This window comes from Myodes glareolus, chromosome 27 (assembly GCF_982192425.1).
Source record: "Myodes glareolus chromosome 27, mMyoGla1.1, whole genome shotgun sequence".
In the NCBI taxonomy this organism is placed as follows: domain Eukaryota; kingdom Metazoa; phylum Chordata; class Mammalia; order Rodentia; family Cricetidae; genus Myodes; species Myodes glareolus.
The window spans coordinates 27,126,667-27,149,064 of NC_142052.1; the positions used below are offsets into that span (position 1 = coordinate 27,126,667).

The following is a 22,398-nucleotide window of genomic DNA, read 5'->3' on the forward strand; positions in this document are numbered from 1 at the left end:
TCTGGTAGTCTCCAGGTTACAGCGTGATGATGAAGCAGATTCTTACCAGTGATGTAAAATAGATAAAAGGAGAAGGGGTGGGAGTCAGCGCTTGCTCACATGAAAGACTTTCCACTGGGTCTTGTTAGGAACAAGGCACTACCAATTCTGGAAGACTGTCTGAATGATACAAGCAATATTAAATGAAGTAGTTATCAGGCCTCATGTCAAAACCAGGACACAGAGTGGAAAGCTGGAAGGCATCCTGTAATTTTCCTCTTTCTCCTTGACTTTTTTCACCTATAAACATTTGCACACACCGATTTAAAACCTTATGTGGATGTTGACTTATCGACACTTCTTTGGTCGGGAGGGTCGCCCTGCTAACAACACATACATCCAAGAGAATATGGCAGAAGGAATACGGTAGGTGTATTTCTCACCCGTTTCCCTTGGGAAGTCAACTGTCAGGTAGTAGGCTCAACGAACTTGAATCTGGTGCTGACAGGACACATACAGCTGTTCTAGCCAACAGGAAATGTCATGGGGCACACTGTGTGAGAGACCTCAAAGAGCCACGTGGTTGGGCCTTCAGAAATTCAGAGTCCTGACAGATTCCGAGAAGGAGCTTCCCAGCCCACTCTTTGAAGACCCAACAGTGCAGCACAACGCAATTGCTTACAGCTTCTAAATCTTTCAATGATCTGATCCGTATCAAATGGAGTGGGCATATCTGCTTGCTATGGTTTGCTTTCAGGGGCTTAGCGTCCTTCGCCCAACTGTAATCCCCATGCATTATTAGTCTTTATTCTCAAAAGAGAAGAGATGTCTTAGGGTCTTTGTTGTTGCGATGAAACACCATGACCAAAAGGCAAGTTGGGGAGGAAAGGGTTTGTTTGGCTTACACTTCAGCATTGCTGTTCATCACTGAAGAAAGTCACAACAGGAACTCAAATAGGGCAGGATACTGGCAGCAGGAGCTGATGCAGCGGCATGGCAGGTGTGTATGGGGTGTGCTATGTACTGGCTTGATTCCCATGACTTGCTCAGTCCATCTTCTGATAGGACCCAGGACCAGCAGCCCAGGAATGGCACCACCCACCATGAGCTGGGCCCTCCCCTATTGATCATTAAATGAGAAAATGCCTTGCAGCTAGCTGGATCTCACTGAGGAAAATCCTCAACTGAGGTTCCTTCCTCCGATGACTCTAGCTTGTGTCAAGCTGACGCACAAAACCAGTCAGTGCAGGAAAGATGGACAGCAACATTTTTAATACTAAAGTGTTTATTTACTCTATTTTCTTACTAGTCGACTTGGTAAATGAAATTTTATTTTAACTGTGTTTACAGGGAAAAGCATAACCCACTCAGGGTGTAGTAACTAGCGACAGTTTCAGGAGACCACTGAAGGACTCGGAACATACATACACACACACACACACATACACACACACAGACACACACACACACAGATACACACACACACAGACACACACACACACAGACACACACAGACACACACACACAGACACACACACAGACACAGACACACACACACACACACACACACAGACACACACACACAGACACACACACACAGACACAGACACACACACACACAGATACACACACACAGACACACACACACACAGACACACACACACAGACACACACACACACAGACACACACAGACACACACACACACACAGACACACACACACAGACACACACACACACACAGACACACACACACACACACACACATTTCAGATAAGTCAATCACTTGCATTACTAAACTGCCCATCAAGCAACACAGTAGCCAGAGTGAAGGGTCAAGGTCAAAGTGAAGTACCTAATGTGGCAGATGGCAGTTGTGGAAGAGAGTTAACCCAGTGTGTTAAACAACATTGAGAAAGTTTCACCATTTCCTTGAACTGCTTGGGGACTGAGAAAGCAAACTTGGCTAGACTTAATTCTACCACTCCTAGTAGCTGAGACTTTAACCTGAGGGATTCTCATGCCTTCCTATGAGAACAGAAGGGTAAGTGGATTTCTAACGATTATAACATACCTCTAAACATTTTATCAACACACAACAACTGCTTTCATAAAATGGGCAAGCCATAATAGTGAATCGCTCCACAAAGGGTCTCTCCACTCAACAGAATGGATTCTCCCACCGCCTTCCTTTAGAGTCAGTCTTTCCGGTTCACTTGTCACATGACACGGTAGCCAAGGTCTCCATGTAAAAGCCACTTCTGGAAGCATTCTATAAAAGCTGAAGTGGAACCGCAAAGACACAGGTGAAGAAAAAGTTGCTGACATCAGGTCACCTGATGTCTGATGGACGACCTGCCGTCCAAGCTTTCCTGTCTTATCAATGTGTAGCAGGCTCAGAGGCCACATGCCAGTTTACCCCAATGGCAGCAAGGTGACTCTACAGCTGGCTCTCATCATCAGCTACGGGCCAAGGGACGCTTGCTGTCATTGCTCACTCGTCCTACCGGAGGGGCGCATGTGAACCAGCAGCCTAATGCAGGACTTCCCCTTGTTCCTACAGACATGGTCACTATACCAGCTGGCTTCTACTTTCGAAAATGCAGTACCTGGAGGACTGTATGGGGATTCTTTCTCTTTTTACCACATCAAGGGATTTATCAGTGGCATTGCTTTTTTTTTTTTTTAAACTTTGATCCTCTCCTGCATCTGGATCTTACCACAAATGCCCCACAGGGAGGCACTCCCCTGGACTTTGTCTGGACTTCAATACCAGGCTGCTGCCTTCTCATCTTTCTCACATGAAATCCCTTCTTATAAAAATTATTTATCTTTTGGGCATTTGTGCCACAGGGCATGTGCGGAGGGCAGCAGGACACTTGTGAGGGCCAGTTCTACCATGTGGCATCAAACTCAGGCCATTACGTGTGGCAGTAAGTATGGAGGCTGTTTCCCATCTGAGTAATCCGCGGAATTTTCCCTTTTATTGAGACGAGGTCTTGTGTGTCTCAGGATGGCCTCAAATTCTCTATGAGGATGAGGTTGAACTATAGGCTATTGTATGATGGTGATGATGAGTGTGTGTGCAAACACACTGGCCATGGGGTGTGTGCATGTGTTTGGGTCTAAAAACAATTCTGTGCAGTCAGTTCTTTGCTTCCACGTTCACATGGACTCTAGGCATCTAATTCGGGTTTCCCAGCTTGCATGGTAAGTGACTCTACCCATTGAGCCATCTCGGGGGTTCCTTTTGATTCTGCAAAGCCTACTTGTGAAAAGCAAGCAGAATGCTCTGACTTTGCCTGTCTCTAAAACCTGATCCCAACTTCACCTGGCACAACCTGTCTGTACCCTTTCCTTAGCCTGGGTCAGGTCTGACACTTGGATGTTGTTCTGCCTAACATGCAGGCCAAAAGTGTGTCTCATAAAAGAGGATCTCCATCACCTCTTCCTGGAGCTTATGACCTATTTTTATCTGCTCTGACTCAGCCCCAGATTCACAAAAATATGTTTCAGTGAAGAGTCGGAGTCACTGGTGTCCGCAGATCATTGCCTTCAAGTCTTAGAAGATCCTGGATGAAGATGGTCACTACTTATGTTGACTTTTTTGTCTTAGAAGTGAATATTTTTGAAAGCTTAATATAACCCAGACATAATTTCTAGGTTAAGTGTGATAGATCACGGATATCTGAAGATATACTATACCCCAGAAGTGATTCCTAGTGAGTGTAGTGCACATTATTTGTGACTGATAGCTGGATCACTGATATTTGAAGGCATTCTCTGCTTTACTTAACTTTGCTATTAATCCTATTTTTATTCATTTTTTGAATACCTAAAAGTGAAGAGAATAGGATATAACCAAGAGAAGAAAAGCTGTGTGCACAGACAGGCTGGCTAGTTCTTGCATAACCCACAACTGAAGAGTCCAGGGCACTCAGCTCTACATCTGCCTCCTGGGGCATCGTTTCCTCATCTTACTTCCCACCACTGCCTTTTCCTACGTCATCAGTGCGTGCGCTGTGTGTGTGCCGTCACTCACTTATGAATCCAGCAATTACTGTGCAAGTGCCTCCTGTGTGCTGGCACTGCTGTACTTTAGCTCAAGCAATCGATTTATTATTCTCTCACGAAGCATTACTTAATGGAAGCAAGTTTCTTTTGTGTGATGCACACCTACATCAGCATGAATGAAAGATAATTCCTTTTTTTTTTCCAGACAACAATTTAGAGGAGGTTAGAAGAACATCTGACAATTAAACAGCAATTTAATGGGCCTCCCCTTTAGTCAGCTGGCTAACTGACATCACACACCCTTCTCCACATACATCACACTCGAAATGGCTACCATCTACTCATCTCTAAAAATATTAAAGAAAGAATTAAGTTGACTGGAGCAATTTCAAACCCCAAATGCCTTTTCATCCTTGGTCCACAAGACACATTAGATTTTCAAGCAGCTAGGCTTCAAATCTATTTGCTCTTTAATAATTTAAACACTCATAGGTCAAACAGCTCTTTTCTATTCCCCTTTATCAAAGTCCATGTGCTAATGAAAAACAGCCAAGTCCTCTTGGCCGCGAAACTGCCGCATGCTGCAGTGCCCTGATGGGAATTAACATGTCATTAGTCCCCAGGTCAATGGTACCTTGACCATGCTGTTGTATTTTCTATTTGGATGAATAACATCAAGTTACTTATGAATTTCATAAAAATCTTCCTATCACTAATCATAATCTTGAACGTAGCTTTGAAAATCTCACCATTCAAATGGGTGGTCTGAAAAAGATTAAAGACAGCAAATTCTCAAGGCCGGAAAGCCGATCAGAAGTTTCCAGGCTCAGCATGCTGAATTAAAATTCTATTATTCTTTTAATGTATTACTCAGTTTCCTTTTGTTTATTAAAGTCACACCATCCTTAGCCCTACGCATTCTGGAACTCAAAGTAACGAAAAAGCCTCTGACAGTATTTGCAATATTAACATGTAAGCTGCAGCTAAAAGGAACCTGCCGAGATGTGACATCACCACCTCAGAACTTACCAATGGAAAGAGACTTAATTTAAAATTTAATTTATGCCAGGCTTTTCTGTAAGAAAACTCTAAGGCCTTCACAGGGAGAAGAAATCTGCATTTAGATAGAATATCACATGAAACAGAGCCCAGGAAAGAACACCCGAACATCTTTCATCTGCTTCCTTAAGCTTGAGGGTTCAAATGTGGTGCACTGTTTTCAGCGGTCCCCTAACTCTGAGGCCTTTCAGAGGAAGCGCATCATAGCCTTGAACTGGACAACAAATTTTGACCCAACTCATTCCACAGTTAAACACTTGGCTGGGAAGTCTGTGTTTCTTATCCGTTGATTCTATTTCTTGTAGCGTGAAACATTAGGAGGCTACCTGACGTGACACATTAGGGGGCGACCTGATGTGACACTTTACGGGGTGACCTGATATGATACTTTAGGGGGCGACCTGATGTGACACTTTAGGGGTGACCCAGCTGTTCAACAGAAGGAGGGCTCTCGACGACAGGGGTCAGAGAGAAGTCATGACCCTTTCAATGTGGCCTTTGCCAGTTACTTAAAAAAGACACTTCCGATCATTTCAGAGACTTATTGATACCGTTCTTAGGGTGTCTAATAGTGATTCTGCCTTCATTTGCAGTTTGGCGCATAAAGCCAAAGTATGTATGAGTATGTAAAGTATCTATGAGTATGTAAAGTAAGGGAGTGGCTGGGGAGATACTAAGAGCTTGTGATGCTCTTGCCGAGAACCCAAGCTCAGTTCCCAGCACCCACAGGGTTGGCTCTCAACCATCTCTAATTCCAGCTCCAGCAGACCCAAAACCCTTTTTTGACTTCTGTGGGCATTCACATTCACATTCATCCCCCCCCCCTCTCACACACACACACTACAACTTTTTAAAAAGGAGCGATTTTATCAATGGCTTTCTGAAGTCTAATTTTTCATTATCCATAAAACAAGCACATCATGCATAATAAGTAAATAATGCATGATTCAGGTTTGTTGCCTGCAACTTCAAAAAACTATAATCATCCCATTTTTTTTTTTTTTGTTCAGATATCACTTTCTCCTAAATTGAATAATGAACGAAATGCTCCCAACACTCTGGTAAAATGTAGTGAGGGGTTTTAAAAGTGTTTCGCTAGTTTGAAATGGGGGGTGGGGATCAGAATTAAACCTGCTGTCATCGTGACTAGGATCCCTTGGTTCTTCAAGTAGAATACGCAAGAAGAATGATGCCTGATAGGTAGTTTTATACAGACAGTGGACAGTGAGAAGCACACAGGCCCTAGGGGGTCCATAATCTCTGTTAGCAATGCTAATTTCTCTTTGTCCTGCTGGGATCTTAAGGCTGGCCCCAGTTTGCTGTGGGGGATTTTCAGGCCTCCACATGCATAGTTCATGATCTCTCAGCCATAACTCAGGACGAGGGGTTTCCCTGGCATTAGTAAGTCACCAGTGCTCGGTGTGTGCGCTCGCACGCTTGTCCACGCTTGCTCACACAGCAGTCCAATGCCCTGCTGCGCCGAGGGTTTGTGATAAGATCTGCTCTAATAAAATATTAATTACAGCTAAAAGGTTGCATGAAAAGGATGAACTCAATTACAGACTCATATTGTGAACGAAGGGCAGGGTAAATAAATCCTGTAGTCATGGAAGTTTCAGACGAAGATAATAACAAAAAGCAAAAGCAAATCTGACTCCGGCTGGGAGGCTTGGTAAAGACCACCTGGTACTCATCTTCACACTGGGTGCTACGTTCTGCGTAAGGGAGCCCTCGATGGGACAACTGGAGGGACTTCGGGTGCTTCCAACCACAAAGTCCTCTTCCTTCGCATTTCCTCCTCTGGCTAAGCTTATCCAACTCAATCACGATGACTCCACAACAAAACATGATGATAAAAATGAAAATTCAAGGTCACTGCCATAGTGAACATAACCCAGTGACATGTACAGGGACAGAAACGATACTATGGAAGACATACCAAGAGAAGCTGAGAGTGTCCTTAAGCTGAAAGTATTCAAAAAAAAAAGTTTTGAATTTTGCAGCATCTTGGACTTCAGGGGTGCTGAACCAATAGTCAAAATACTTAGCTCTACATGTCCTCAAATTTGAAATCTGAAACCTTTCTGGTCCTAAAAGGTTCAAAGAAGGGACACTCACCCAGAACCTTCGTTCCTGTATGTTTATATCATACTCATTTTAGATTCTTTACACCCTGCAAAGCTTTACTGTTTGATGTCAGATGAGCTATAGTTAGAAGTGACCACCAGGGGAGGAGATGCACCCGAGGGGGTGTCCCTGAGAAAAGACTGGAGCTGCTAACCTCAGGAAACCAATGCCAGCCTTGACACTAAGTCACTGGCATGGAGTTTCCTTCAAGCCTGGACATTTCATTATTCCTAAAACAAAACTTGACAAACTGTGATGTCAATGAATATGCTGGAGACTCAAGCTCCCCCCATCTTTACTTTCCACAGGATACACCATGCATTTATACCAGGCACCAGGAAAGACTACTAAGAAGAGTATGGCATGGCCTGTCTGTCCTTGGGAAGACCAGTCTAGAGGCATAAGGGACAGATGATACCAGAATGAACTATCACACAAGAATCTGAAAAGGGTATGCATAGGGCACAAAGTCATAGGACACACAGGGCTGTCAGTGTTTATATCGAAAGCGTCTAGTAGAATCTAGTACACTGAAGATGTGTGACGGAATCTAGTGACTAGTCATTGTATTAGTTGATAACACTCAAAGGGCTATTTAAACATCGTCCATGTCTCCAAAATTCGGATGAAAATAGAATTAACAGAACATAAATGGACAGGATGGCATACAACTCTAATTCTAGCTACGCAAGAGAGACCGAGGCAGGAGGATCTCATGGACACAGGATTTAGAGGATAGCCTAGGAAACACAGTGAGACATTGCCTCAACAAACTGACAACCAAGTCAGCCAGCCAGTACAACCAACAGCAAACACAGAATCCAAAGCTTTGGGTAGCAAATGTATGCTCCATTCACGCCAGTCATTTGCGAGTCGCCTGTGTCAGCTGAGCAGATGGCCAGTGGTGGCTGGGCCCTACTCTACGCTTGCCCTAAGAGACAAGCTCTCACATCGGGGAACCCTCAGAGGGACCACTGTTTCCCCACTCAGTTCTTATCAGTGCCCGCTGGAGGCATAACTATGCTGGAGGGTGAAACCGAGATGCAATCTACTCAAGCTGCCCAAGTTGAAGAACATCGAGAGAGGTCTTAGGAAAAGGTAGGGAAAGGGCCTGCCATCAGGCCTGCGCTCTGGGCTGGCGCCCATCTTCTCTCTGAAGTACTGCAGGCAAACTGGGAGTCACTCCTGCCTGCATAATAACTCCCAGGCTCTACAATTTCTCACAATTCAGCATACGGTTCAATATCCATTCAAGCAGTAAAGGCCAACTCAAAACGCTGTGTGTTTTGGTGACCTGTGGTGTGAGGGAGGCCCTGGCAAAGAGACAGGAGCTTGGAGCTAACACACAGACCCCCCCATGTGGACGATTATGTAGAAGAAAAGGAATTTTGAAAAGGGAAATGGTTGTGGCATATTTTTATGTATAAAGGCATGATTAAATAAGAGTGGGAGGCAAAGGTAATTTAAATGTCATTGTATAAATGGTGCAACACATCTGTACTGTTGTTATGACTGTTAATTATTGTTGCTATTAATTATTGTTATTATTGATTATTGTTGTTATTATTACTATCTCTTCCCTGCCATTTTAAAGCTTATTACAAAGGATTCTTGGTGAACAAACTGTTTCCAAAATGAAGTTTCAAAAAAGTGACTGACATGATCATCCAAAATGCATCAGAGACCTTTGATCCCTGGCAGCACACAGGAATCCAGAGCGTTCTCTTTAATATAAGTAAACTCCCTAAAAAAGCACAGAGGAAGGCGGTGGACAGTGAGGGACTTATCCATTTCTGATCACACACTGAGGAGATTCGGCTATCGTGAATGTTGTTCAAACAAGAGAATTCTGGCATCAGAAAAGAGGCTTAAGAAGAGAATGGCTTTTTGATCTTTGTGTCTGCACTCCAATGAGCAGACTGGAAGGCATCTCAGCCAGAGATGGAGCCTTGGTATGGGGTTTAGTCTGACCTCCAGCGGCAAAGTTCACAGCAGTGACATGAATGCACGCATCGCTCCAAGCCACAGGGCATCTCCCTTCCAGCGGACACTGACTTTGTAAGTGTCTCATGGGCAGTCGGAATGCGTGCGGAGGAGATTGTGGCCACAGATGAGTCTGACTGCGCACTCAGACTTACTGAGTCTGACTCAGTAAGACCGCACAATTGGAGACGCACACCTATGTGAGTCAACCATCAGAACTAAATCACATTTTCAAGTTGCTATCAAACTGGCTCCTCATACCTAGAGTTTAACTCAAGTTCGATGGAAAGACAAAACTCTAGAATGTGGGGAATGAATTTCAACAGAAATAGAAAGAGGTGTCCCAATGGGATGGGATTGACGGAAGCTGGGAAGTGACTCACTGTGGTAAAGAGCAAGAATAAACCACCTGCTCCTGAGTCACTCTTCCCAGGCGCGCCTCAGCGTGGAGCTGACTGTCCTGCAGAGGTCAGCCCGCAGTTTCCTTTGCTTTGGAGCTGAGTTTATGCGACAGAGCAGATGACTGTCATAGCTAGGTAGTGGCTGCGGGAGAACCAGGAGAGGTGACCGCCTTTGCCTGAGAGCTGTTGTGTGCAGATGGAGTCAGGGGTATTGGTTCCTGTTCCTTATGAGATCAAGTCCCAAGCAAAGAGCCACATGCCATCAGATATTAAGGTGCATCATAGAAATGAGAACTGCAGAAATCTTATTTATAATCTTGCCGATGGATACAACTGTCGGATGTTCAACGTTTGTGTAAAATTTGATTTTTCATCATTTCAGGTTTGAGTAAAAAGAGACAGGGGAAAGGCTAGAGGACTAGGGCAGTCTATGTGGCCTGGATCATTGGTCTGCAGAAGCAAAGCAAGCGTAAACGCCATGTAGCATTTGGTATGGACAGATTACTAGGGACAGGTCTGAAGCATGTTAAAACACACCAGTTCATTCAGTCCTCAGAAGAACCCATGATGTGCACCAAAAAGACAGTATTGATGGACTGAAAGGGTCTCTCAGAGTTGTAGAGAGACAAACAGAAAGGCTATTCCTGCCATAAAACTGCTTTAAAAAGATCCTGTTCATACTTCTCAATTTCCGTGTTCTCAGCCATAAGTCATCTGTATGTCAACAACACCATTCCTAGCAGAGGAAGCATCTTCAAGCCGGGTGCCTGCCTCTCTTTTTCTTTCACCGATACTTGCCACGTCCTCGAGTCTCTGCTCTTGAGATGACCTGGGCTCACAGGCAGGCTTGTGCTGACTCTCCTTAGCAGACACCAATGTCTGCTGACTAGATGGGGGCATGCAGAAGAAGTCAGAGAAACCATTTTCACAGAGTGCCAATGCCAAACCACTTTCAGCAAGTGGGCCATGTTTTCTGAAAATAGATCCACTGCCTGCTTGCCCTTAGGGCTGGAGGGATGGCTCAGGGGTGAAGAGAACCACCTGCCCCCTCCGAAGGCCCTGAGTTTGATTTCTGGGACCCACATGGTGGCTCACAACCATCTGGAGTGAGATCTGATGCCCTCTTGAATAAGAGACCTGGTCAGTCATTCTCACCAGCTTAGACCATGAAACCCAATATGGACAAGTTCAATAGAACCGCCATATACGGGCTGCTCATGCATGCTTCAGCATTGCCAGGGCAGAAATTTCATTCATTCATTCTGCTTTCCCTTAAGATGAACACATGCACATTTACACACACGTGCACCCAAGTATGTACACACATTTATGCGCGCGCGCACACACACACACACACACACACACAGCACAAAGCATTCTCGACAACACAAGACAATTGTAACCGTTTACATACAACTCAACCTTATTTAGCTGCTTCCTTTCTGTCAAATCCCAAGGATTTTCTCTATGGAATCATGTCTATACAGAATGAGTGATGGAGAGAAGGCAGAAACGAGACAACACTAACCATGTAAAAGAAAATTAAGCCCTTCCCTGTCCTGTTGAGGGAAAAACCACATCCATACATAGACATTTAAATTCTATCCCTGGCGCTAGTTTACTGGCTGGAATGATGGGATTTTTGTTCTTCTTAGCCATCTCTGGATTTAAATAATTTTATGTGACAGAGCTGATGTGTTGGTCAATAAAAAGACAACAGTCATTTACATGGAGAGCTATGTGCAATTTCAGGAATCTGTCTTAAACAAGCCAAGAGTTGATAGTGGAATCAATACCACAAACTCACCCAGGGAAGTGCACAAGCGAAGGAGAAATTAGTTCCAACACCGATGAATGGAGCAAAGAGAAATCAAATCAATGGGAGGAATGCGTTTAGGAGCTCACACGATGATGGCGCTTTTGAACACAATACTGTTGAAACCAGGAAAGCAAACAGATGTTTACCCCTTTCCTGTCCTCATTCCAGCCTTTGTTTTATCATTTGGGAGGCGAGTTTTGTATGGTGGTTTGATGATTTCATGTGCATTTTGCAAATTTCCAGATGTGCTCAGTGTTTTAATCTCCACAATGGCGTTAGAGCGTAGGTCCATATGATTTCTCAATCAGAGCTCTTAGTTCTCCGAGCATTAAAGGAAATTGAGGGCTTAACAAACCCTATTCATTTCGAGGGAACTGTAGGAATGTTCCCCCAAGGCCGTCTTTGTAGATATACGGGTCTTCTATCTTTTCAATGGATAATCATTCCACCGTGCTGTTCTATACAGGGAGTCTCTAAAGGGGACATTAGTGTTAGGAAAGGATGAGGACTAAAGTCTCGCCAGGTGAGGCTGTGATCACTTCCCCTTTCATATGTGTGCCAAGACAATCTGCTCCTTTGAAGAGCGCATCCTTCCAGTTAACTTGGAGAGAAGATTTGGGTTTCCACAGCGGTCAGGGCACTCTTGAACTTGATGGTTTTGTGACCACTGTGGAAACTCCTATCTTCTTCTATTTAAGAGAGATGGGTTTTATGAAGTTAACACAAGGTCTGTGGTATAAGCTTTGCATTGAACTCTCATAAGTATTCAATTGTGTATGTGTGTGTGTGTGTGTGTATGTGTGTGTGTGTGTATGTTCACAGACATAAGAGTAGAAAGCTTGCCCACTGACTCTCTGATTGTGATAATTCTCAGAATACACAGAACTGTGCTCAGTATTGCTGTGTCTGAAAACATCGTTAGTTTGGTCATAAAGGAGGTGATGCTCCCGAGGCTGTGGTCAGAGCATACATTTTCATTTGATGGAAATTCAGGGTTTTGAAATGAAAAATGTTTGACCCCTGGCTGTAAGAATACACGTGTCCTGGACAGCACCTGGGAAATATGTGCTTTGGGCTTATTAAATTATTAGACCTCTGCAGTGTGCGAAACTCAGCCCAGGGGGCCACAGAGTGTCAAGTCACCCCCACCCCCACCACCACCATGGCAACAGCACAGAAGATAAGGAAAAGGTGTCTGTATTCACTATTCTAGCTAACTGTTCCTTTGACCCAAAGAGGGGCAATGAGATGTGATTCAACAGAACAGAATACCAATTGTTTTGACACAATTCTCAAGCTGTTTCGAATATAAACTTCCACAACGCTACTCTAATCAACTAATACTACTTCTGTGACCTTTGCCTTCATGAACCTTGACCTCTGTGTGTGTGTGGGGGGGGTGTGTGTGCATGTGTCCGTATATCAGTGTGTGTATGTTATGTTTATGTGTGTTGCCAAGCAGAACAAAGCCCAACTATTTGCCAAGTAACATGGAAGTAGAAATATGATCACATATAGTCAGGTTTTCAGAGGCTCACTGGACCAACTTCTCCAAAAGGAGCCCAGAAACAAAGTGCACACAGCCTGTGCTGTGGATGGATATGCTTCCGTGGGGAATGCTAGCCAGAATACAAAGTTAATGGAATGGTGTCTGTTTAGATAAGCAGAGGCAAAATAGCCAAATCCCACTGAAACAAGAATAAATTTCATCTATAGAGACTATCTATGTAATCTTAGGATAAGTCCACTCCTGGAATTATTTTTGTAACCTTCCTAGGAAGAATAAATATCTTTTTAATTCATTTACTGTAATATTCCTGCTTTCTACTTTTCCGTTGATATAAATCATCAAGGAATGAGTAATTGGACCTAGATGTTAGTAATAATCTTAATTTCAAACAAAGACATCGTGATTTTCTCCTAACAATTTTCTTTCCTTTTAAAAAATCATCTATTAAATATGCATTTGAGAATTGGGTCAATTTTAAAATATTCTTGAGAAACCCGGCCCATTTAAAGCTCGGGAAGAGATGTCCTCTGGCCCTGGGTACCTGAACCACAGGAGGCAGCTATCATTTGAGAATTAAGCCACCTGGCCAGGAGACTGGAGCTTTTCCCCAGCATCCACAGAACAACTCTTTTTTAGTAGAGGACACGGCATTTATATACACGTCCATGGAGACCCCTTCATCTTCTCAGTTCCATCCTTTAAAGAGAGCTAATGAGGAGGTGGCGTGGAAAACCCTAGAAAACACTGGAGAAATTAGCGAACATGACTGGAGCTTCCTTCTCTTGGAGCCGGTACGGGCCTCCCTCTGCCCCTTACCTGACAGGTGCCCCTCTACTTTGGGCAGGCTTCAACATCACTGTCACCGTACTGTCAGTCTGATTCAAAGGCGTCTCAAATTCATACGCTGGCATGGACGGTGCTAGGGATAAAGGATTAGATGGGAGACACATTATTTCTTGTTTATCTCTTTAGTAGCTTTTTCCTTCTTTGACAAAGGACAGAGAACAAATAATAGTTATCAATTCGCCACACCCAAGGTTGACACCCATACATTCCAGATACAAAATAACAGGGACATTTGCTCAAATCAAGCAACCCCTCTGATCCTGAGCTGAGGACGGTAAGGGGCAAAAGGGGCTGTTGAGGTGTTAGTGAAGATCACTTTTCCATTTCTGTTCCACCTACCTGCTTATAATATATCTCTGACAACACACCATCTTAGAATATGTACCCGGTAATGGAAACAGCGTGTCTTAAAGGCATGTAGATGTTTGGAAGTAGTCACCCGAATGCCATCTTTCTCTCATTAAAGTCAAGTTTCTGCATGTACTAAAGACCCACCCAGGAATTTAAAGAGGATGCTGGGAGCCAGAGAGACCTGGTGTAGTGGACTCTTGGGGAAAGCAGGGCAGTGGGAGACACATGAGAAATGAAGGAAGCGCAAACAGCGTGGGTCTGACTTTCTCTTGGGTTTCATTTTCTTCAGTACCGGGTGTAGGTACATTCAGTCTTGGGGTGTAATTCAGTGGGTAGAATGTTTACCTATCATATACAAAATACCAAGTTCAATCTCCAGCAACATAAAAGCTGGGCACATAACACAGGCCTGTGAACAGCAAGCATGGCAATCCCCGGCTACATACTGAATTTGAGGCCAGCCTGGACTATGTAAGACTCTGAATTTAAAAAAAAAAATGGAAAAGGAAAAGGAGCGACATTAATCCTCGCTGAAGCTTTAGTTTAGGTAACTAATTATGGCAGTTCAAGAAGACAGATCTCCAAACAATCTACAAACTCGAGTTCTTCCAAACAGGAAAATGTTTTAAAATTTTTTTTTATTCTTGAGAACTTTAGACTTTTATAAAATGAAACATAATCAAATCTATTTCTGTACACCCCTCTCCAACTCCCACAAATCCTTCCCAACTTCAAGTCCTCTTTTCCTTCCTCCCTTCTTTCTTCCCTCCTTCCTTTCTTTTTCTTTTTTTAAACAACCTACTAAGTTCAGTTAGTGTTGCCCATACATATATGGGTGTGGGCCCATCACCAGAGCACAGGAAATCTACTAATGACCACAGGTTAAAAAAAATCAAAAGAAAGATTCTTCCTGCCCCAGCTATCAATAGTTCTCAGCAGTGAACCCCCAAGTCATCTCTGGCATTCTCTCTTTCATGGAAATGGTGTCTCCACATAGCCTAGAAACTGTGTATTTCAGTACCCACCCCTCCCCCAGATTTGCAGACTCCCTTTGGCATGGAAGGACAAATGGAGAGCTGCCAGTCCCAACCACATGTAGGCAGAGGTGCCTAAAGATCACTTTCTGTGAGTAGACGTCTCAATTGTTTTACCCAGGAAAAGCCTTTTATGTAAAAATTGTGAGTTATTTATCAGTCACATCTATAAAATTTTTCTAAGCATTCAAAATCAATTCTAATTCCATTAAGAATCAACTTCACTTCACAACAATCAATTGCATGCTGGGTACAAGCATAGTTTTCTCTCTTAGATAGAAAACAGGGCTCAGGAAATAAAATCTAACTCCCTTCCCACCACCTCTTGCCCAAGCTGTGGTCTTGCTGTGTTTGCTGAGGCTGACCCTGAAATCCTGGGCTTAAGCAAACCTGCCAAGGCCTCCCAAGTAGCTGGGAACGAAGCATAGCAATATTGTCTTAATATCATAAAAGTCAAATCATTACTTTTGATGAGCTTGTATAGGGCAACTGAAATGTCAAGTTTCTTTGCTTTGGGATAGAATTATATGAACTTGAGGTGTCCAGACTCATATTCATTGGAATTTTTATATAATATATGGGAAAGCTTAATTATTTTTCTGATGGAACTTCTCCCTTATGATAATACAGAAATGTGTCCTCTATTGGGGAAAAATAAGAAAACTTATTTGGAAGTAATACACATTGGCAAAGATGTCCTCTTTGAGTCACCACGAGGTGACTTCAAAAAGAATGCAGGCTTTCTTTTCCAATTCCAATAACTGTTCTACGAATCGATTTATGCCATGTTTTAACCTCCCAAGGAAAACTTACTTTCCATCCCTGCGCCGTGCCTATAGCCTAATGATGTATATTAACCTTCGAGTCAAATTTGGGCACACATAAAAAACCTCATGACATATAAAATGTCCTTTAAGTTATAGTATCTTGAAAAATCCCTTTAAGCCTACTAGAACATTTAAAATATGCTAGTTTTGAACACTGATTTCCTTCTGTTTCAAATGAAACCTTTTACAAAACCAAGGATGAAGGATCATAAGTATAGAGAAACTATGCTGAATGTCACCGAGCTGGCCCTTGGAGCGGGTTAACTTGTCTGCTGTCCCCCTGCTTCTGTATAGCTGTTGTGACTTAAACATAAAAATATCACCAGAATGCTGACATGTGAAAGCTTGGTTGGCAGTGTATGGTACTAGTGTGTCCTGAGTGGATCAGGAACCTGCAAATCTTAGCAAAGGACCGATTGACTGACAAGTTAAAATCTGAATGGGCTATTATGAGGCAGCAGTAAGCCTTTGCAGACTGCTAAGTCACAGCGGGAGAGGTTTCAAAGGGAACATTTTGTCCCAGCATCTTCCATTTATGCTCTATGCTTTTCAGTCCCCAAGAGGTGACAGTTGTCACACGCTTCTTGTCAAGATGTATAGCATCTTCTCAGATCCAGAGCAATTAGACCAACCAACCATGGTCTGAGACCTCCAAACTGTGAGCTAAGATAAAGTTCTCCTCTTTCAAGTTGCGATCTCTCTTTCTCCTTCCCTCCCTCTCTCCCTCCCTCCAGTATTTTGGTATAATGACAGAAAAATGGCTAATAAAACACACTACAAAAAGTTCAAGCAAAACCCCAAAATATTTTGCCACTTGTAGCCAAGGGAGGAAGAAAAAAGAAAATGTCCATGGAATTCTGTTCATTGTGGTTACACATCCTATACCAGATGGCAATTTCATTTCCTCCTATCTGAGGCATGCGGGCATGTTCTACACGGATGAACATGCCAGAAATATTCCTCAAATTATATCTTTTGTGGGGTGATATAATTGGGTCTGCAAAAAGCCGGAGCTGTTGAGTGTGTGATGCCATGAACGTCCTCTCCAATACAGGATGGAAAACAAAGGACAGACAGCTTTCCTGTTGAGTTCATGGCTTATGTCAGAGTTTCTCCAGCACTATTGGTCTGGTGACCAAGGATTGCCCAGGGGGCTAGAGGGCCTCACCAGAGCCTTCTGCTTTATAATCAAATCCTTCAAGGCAAATTGCCAAAACGCTGGCCATGCACTTTGCTGGCTAAATACACATAGGTGCTAAATACACACAGCATTTTATTTTAGCCTCTGAGTCTGTTTTTATTTTATTATCACAGTTGTGATGATAAAATTCATCATTATATTTTATCTTTGCACTCCTGACAGGAGCAATGAAAAGGCACGAAGCGCTAGTCCTGATGAAAGGCATCAGGTCGTCGGTATTCAATACCTGATATTTTGGTGGTGAACTGGTTTGTTGCTGGAGGTCCGAAGCCCTTGGCTGTGCTGGCTCTGATGGTGAAGGAGTATGTGGTTCCAGGATACAGGCCAAAGAACAGGAAATGGGTTTCATTTCCTAGCTTGGAAACTCTTCCACTTTGGTTGGATAAATCTATTTCTGGGTCAAAGGAACTGACTGCTTTGTAGGTGATCTGCAAAGGAAAAAGAACATGATGGTGACTCCAGAGGAGACAGATGTGGATCTCGTCTCTATCCAACATGTCTTCTGACGGGTGGCGCGGGGGAGGGGGGCAACAGACTTGTCGGGAGAAACCCTTCGAAGGCTAGATGCTTCCGACCTCAAGTCCACTGAAGATGCGGAAGAACCCAGCCCAAACTTTCTAGTTGTTTGTTACTGTCTAGTGGGAGGGACTTAAAGCCAGTAGGTTAGAATGTAAAAGATGGGTTCAGCATGATCTGATGGAGGGAAATTGGTTGATTTTAGTGTATTCTACTAGCTAATTTAGGGAAAAAAAATCCAAGTTGGCAACTGGCTCAGACTGATAGGCACTGGCAAGAATAGAGGCCTCATCTCTAATCTTTGGCCATTATCTGATTTGGCCATGAATAGGGTGCTTGTATTCCGCAAACAAGGCTACATTGAAGTATTTCCATCCATGTGGCTGACAATGTCTGCTCCAGAAATAAACCAGAGACACATGCCAGTAAGTCTTGGTGCTGCAAACGGACAGCTATTATGGGTCAGAGTCACTGACATTTTTCAGAGCAATATTGTCCAACAGAACTGTCTGTCATGGTGGAAATTTTCTATTCCCATTAATCAACACACTGGCCACATGCTGTATGGGGCCATTGAGAATGTGAAATGTGGCTATTGACATTAGGAATTGGAAATTTCATTTCATTTTAATCAAATAAAATGGAGATTTAAATTGCTACGAGTGACTAGCAGCTGTCCCCCAGCGAGCGTGACCCGAGGTATCTTCACCATTCTTGCCACGGAATAGACGGTCTCACTTGGGATGAGGCTGGAATGTTTGAAAATAAATGGAACATAGGTGCCTTTAAATTTTGCTTTTTAAGTGATTTTAAAAACAGCTTTCTGTGATAGTTCATCAGGTACTCAAGAGCACACACTTTAGTGGTGATTACTAACTTCTACTGGTTGTAATGACATAATTTTTAAATGTGGCATATTCAGAAGTTTTAAATTGCAAAACCGAGCACTTTTCAAGCTGCTAAATAGGTAAACCTACTTGTAATTTATGTGCAGGAACGCTGGCGCTCACTGTTATTATACGAAGTGATAATTGACATTCTTTTTTTTTTCTTATATTTACACCATGTCATTATAATTAAGAAGACCTCTTTGGAAGAATATTTAGATCGAATCACCTGAGCTTTGCCAAGGGAACGTTTGCCATGTATATTAATCACTGCAGTGGCTGGCGTCACCAGACTCCGGCAGTTCCGTTTAACCCTCTCACGGATGGCTCTTCGGAGGCTGAGCCAGTTGAGGAGGCAAGAAACCAGCTGCATCTGCAGCAGCCAGGGAGGACTGTGGCGGAGCCTCCTCCATGGCCGCTTCCTAGCTTAGCTCTCCATCCCAAACCCTCCAGCAGAGTGGAATGTGGCACGTGCGACTGCTCCCCAACATTCATCTGCTCATTCATCTTCACACTCGTAACACTTGTAGAGTGGTTCCGAACGTGCTCAGAATGTTCTGGGCAGGGGGTGCTCCTTGGTAACTCAGATGCTGTCCCTGTCCAGCAGGGTAAGTAGGATGGGACATAACTGCACTCTCAGCTAGGATGAGTGTTATCGTAGAGTTGGGTGCAGAACAAAGGACAAGTCGCCTTCCTGTCCGCTCTGTTATCTGGACTTCAGCACGTCAGCACAGCAAATGCCAAATAGCTCAGACTCTGCTTCTTCCTCAGATCTGCGGTTACCTGTCTATCTAGCTGATGCTGTACTCTGCTCTGTGAGGTGACATGTCTGCACAGCTCCAGGGACACTCACAGGGCCTTCTGGGTACTGCTCATGCTCACCGGCCTAGCACAGGACTGAGTGACCTCTGTACGCCTGCTGGCTGCACTTACACACTGACTAACACACTGATGATGCTGTGGCTAGCAGATGGGCCAGGCAGTGACTTCAGAAAGGGTAGAATCTGGACTGGGTGTGGAAGAACGGAGGCACTGAACGATAAAAATGTATCAATTAAAAACACCAACTATGAAGCACAGGCACTCCCTCTTTCCGGGACGTCCAAGGAGAGATCCCCAGATTGTTCTCTGGACAGAAGAGAGGGTGCCTGAAATGGCCTAGGCCCATAACCATACTGATGAATATTTTGCTTATCACCATACAACCTTCATCTGGGTGATGGATGGAGATAGAGACAGAGACCCACATTGGAACACTGGACTTAACTCCCTAGGTCCAAACGAGAAGCAGAAGGAAAGAGAATGTGAGCAAAGAAGGCAAGATCAGAGAGAACCTTCATCCGACGATGGATGGCGATACAGACGGAGACCCACATTGGAGCACCGGACTGAGCCCCCCAAGGTCCAAATGAGGAGCAGAAGGAGGAAGAAAATGAAAAAGGAAATAAGGACTGCGAGGGATGCGATCACCCACTGATACAAGGGGACGGATCTAATGAGAGTTTATCAAGGCCAGTTGGACTGGGACTGAACGAGGACGCAATCCAACCAGATTCTCTGAATGTGGCTGGCCCGGAGTCTTTCTGAAAAGCCATTGACAATGGCACTGGGACTTGTTTCCTCTGCATATACTGGACTTTGCGGATCCAGTCCATCTGGACACTCACCTTCCTGGACCTGGAGGGAGGCGGGAGGAACTTGAACTTCCCACTGGGCAGGAAACCCTGACTGCTCTTAGGGATGGAGAGGGAGGAGGAGAGGGAGTGGGGGGAGTGGGAGGGTGGTGGGAGGAGGGGCGGAAATGGAAACTTTTATAATTTAATAAAATTACTTAAAAAAAACCCACCAACTATGGGAGAAACAAATACAATGCTCATCTAAAAAGCTTTGTCAGAGGGGAGAAAGTTCCACAAAGCCATCCAAAATGTCTGAGGAAAGAGATGCTGACAAGCCCGAGAGATCTAAACTATAAAGGACCAGTCAGGCCATGAATTTGGGAGTAGAGCCTGGATTAAGTCCTGCAGCAGGAGTCCCCTGGACCCCAGGAATGGACAGACAGATGGCCTGTGTGGTCTCTGGAGGCGAGGGTGGCTGGCACGGGCTCCTCTGTGCTTGATTCTGTACATCAAGATAAAAGACTGGATATAACCAATGAGGAAACTGAAACTTTTGGGTGTGGAAATTAAAAAATAAATCTTATTTATTTAATGAAAATACCCTCTTGATGGGCAGGTGGGACATTAATTTTATTATAGGGGTTATAAAGGGAGCAGAGAAACCACTGGAAAGTGTGGTAGGATTCAGTGGTTAAGGCTGTGGTGTAGGTGATGGGATAGAGTCAAATTCTCCAACCAAAGTAGGAGTGGGAGGGAGGCAGCAAGAGAAGAAGAGAACGGTAACGGGAGCAGAGGAAGACAGCAGCCAGCAGTGGACTGGCAGAATGGAGGAGTCTCGGAGTTACCCCATTTGGGCCCTGCTCAAAAGATCATCCCCTGTTGAAAGGGGAAGGCATGGGTACAGAAGCATTTAAGGATGAATGCAGACATGGAAACGATCATGTGGACATGTATGCATGACAGAACTAGAGTCTGAGAGAGGTCTAGGCTGGGGATAGAAATTCAGGAATAAATAAGAAGATGGTGCAGAGGAGGAAGATTCTGACGAGAATCCAGGTGACATCAGGTAACAGTTGTGTCTATCCGTGCCTCAGACCAGCATCGCAAATCTGTATATTTGTTATGCATCCCAAGTCTGACTTTTCAACCACAGAGCAGCCAAAGCCTCCTGCTAGGGCTGGCCCATTAGTTCTACTTAGCAATGAGTCATGGATGCTGTGCCTCTACGGTTTAGTTTTAAACCATGATTTAAATAGGTCAGAGGCAGAGGAATGTTTCCTGTACTCGGATCGCCTTCTGGAGGATTGAGTGATGTCTTATTCTTCTTTCAGGCCCCTCTGTGATCTGCAACCATTTGGTACTTGGTATATTTTCCAAAAGAGAGGACTGAGGAGCACAGAGCTGTGCTCAAGAACATGTGAGCGTTCACGCGGGGCCCTGGCTCCAGCAACATATACTAGGCAAAGGCTTCACCAAAGGGCTCAGCGCCCACTACCAGGTAGCCCCAGGCTGAGTCACATGGATATTTATAACTGTGGTTTAGCTTCAACCCTTTAACAATTTGGTAAAAAATTATAGACCCTGTTCCTCTTTTCTTACAAAAAATAAGTAAATACTAATTCATACAAAATTCATAAAAGACTTATGAGTTCTCTTACCTACCCCTAGAAACAAAAATGTGCATTGAATGTCAGAAAGCCTATAGCTCCCACACTCCAGATGTCAGAAATGACAAAGCTCCCAGGAACAGAAGATGGCCAACTCCACAACTGCCTCCTGCCGCGGAGGTGACAAGCACCAAGCAGCTGTTGGCCTGAGCACCATTGTTGAACCACCATCGTATCCTACTGGGCTCAGAGCAGAGCTCAGTACTTCCTTCTGGCATTTCATCTTTCCAGCTAGTCATTCAATAAGGACTTATTAAGTGTCTACCAGGAACCAGGCAGTAGAAAAAGCAGAGGGAGGGCTTCCAGAAGAAACGCTCAGGGGAATCTTTTCCATCGGGACTATACTGCGGGCTGAGGGCAGATGTTTGAATGAAGCCACTATAAAGAACGCCGATTGCCCTCTGGTGGGTGCCAGTAATTTCCGGGGTGCCCCTAGACAAGAGCAAAGTGGCACCGGAAGGAGGCGGTGGGACGGAACGTGTTGAAATGGCGAGACGCAGTGAGTACTTGCTTACGCTGGATGATTTCTGATTGCAGCTAAGTGCCTGGAATCTTCTAAAATT

The 22,398-nt window shown here is 44.1% G+C and overlaps 1 protein-coding gene across 5 annotated transcripts in view; it reads right to left on the reverse strand.

Annotated features, from left to right (window-relative positions):
* Nucleotides 1-22,398, reverse strand: part of Ptprm (protein tyrosine phosphatase receptor type M) — a 698,333-nt gene that overhangs the window by 246,795 nt on the left and 429,140 nt on the right. For all 5 annotated transcript variants that reach the window (XM_087902425.1, XM_087902421.1, XM_087902423.1 and 2 more), the window contains exons 10-11: nucleotides 17,376-17,577; nucleotides 13,707-13,809 (exon numbers count right to left, since the gene is read on the reverse strand). In XM_087902425.1, coding sequence (XP_087758551.1) covers nucleotides 13,707-13,809; nucleotides 17,376-17,577 — 305 coding nt within the window. The remainder of the gene's footprint in view (nucleotides 1-13,706; nucleotides 13,810-17,375; nucleotides 17,578-22,398) is intronic.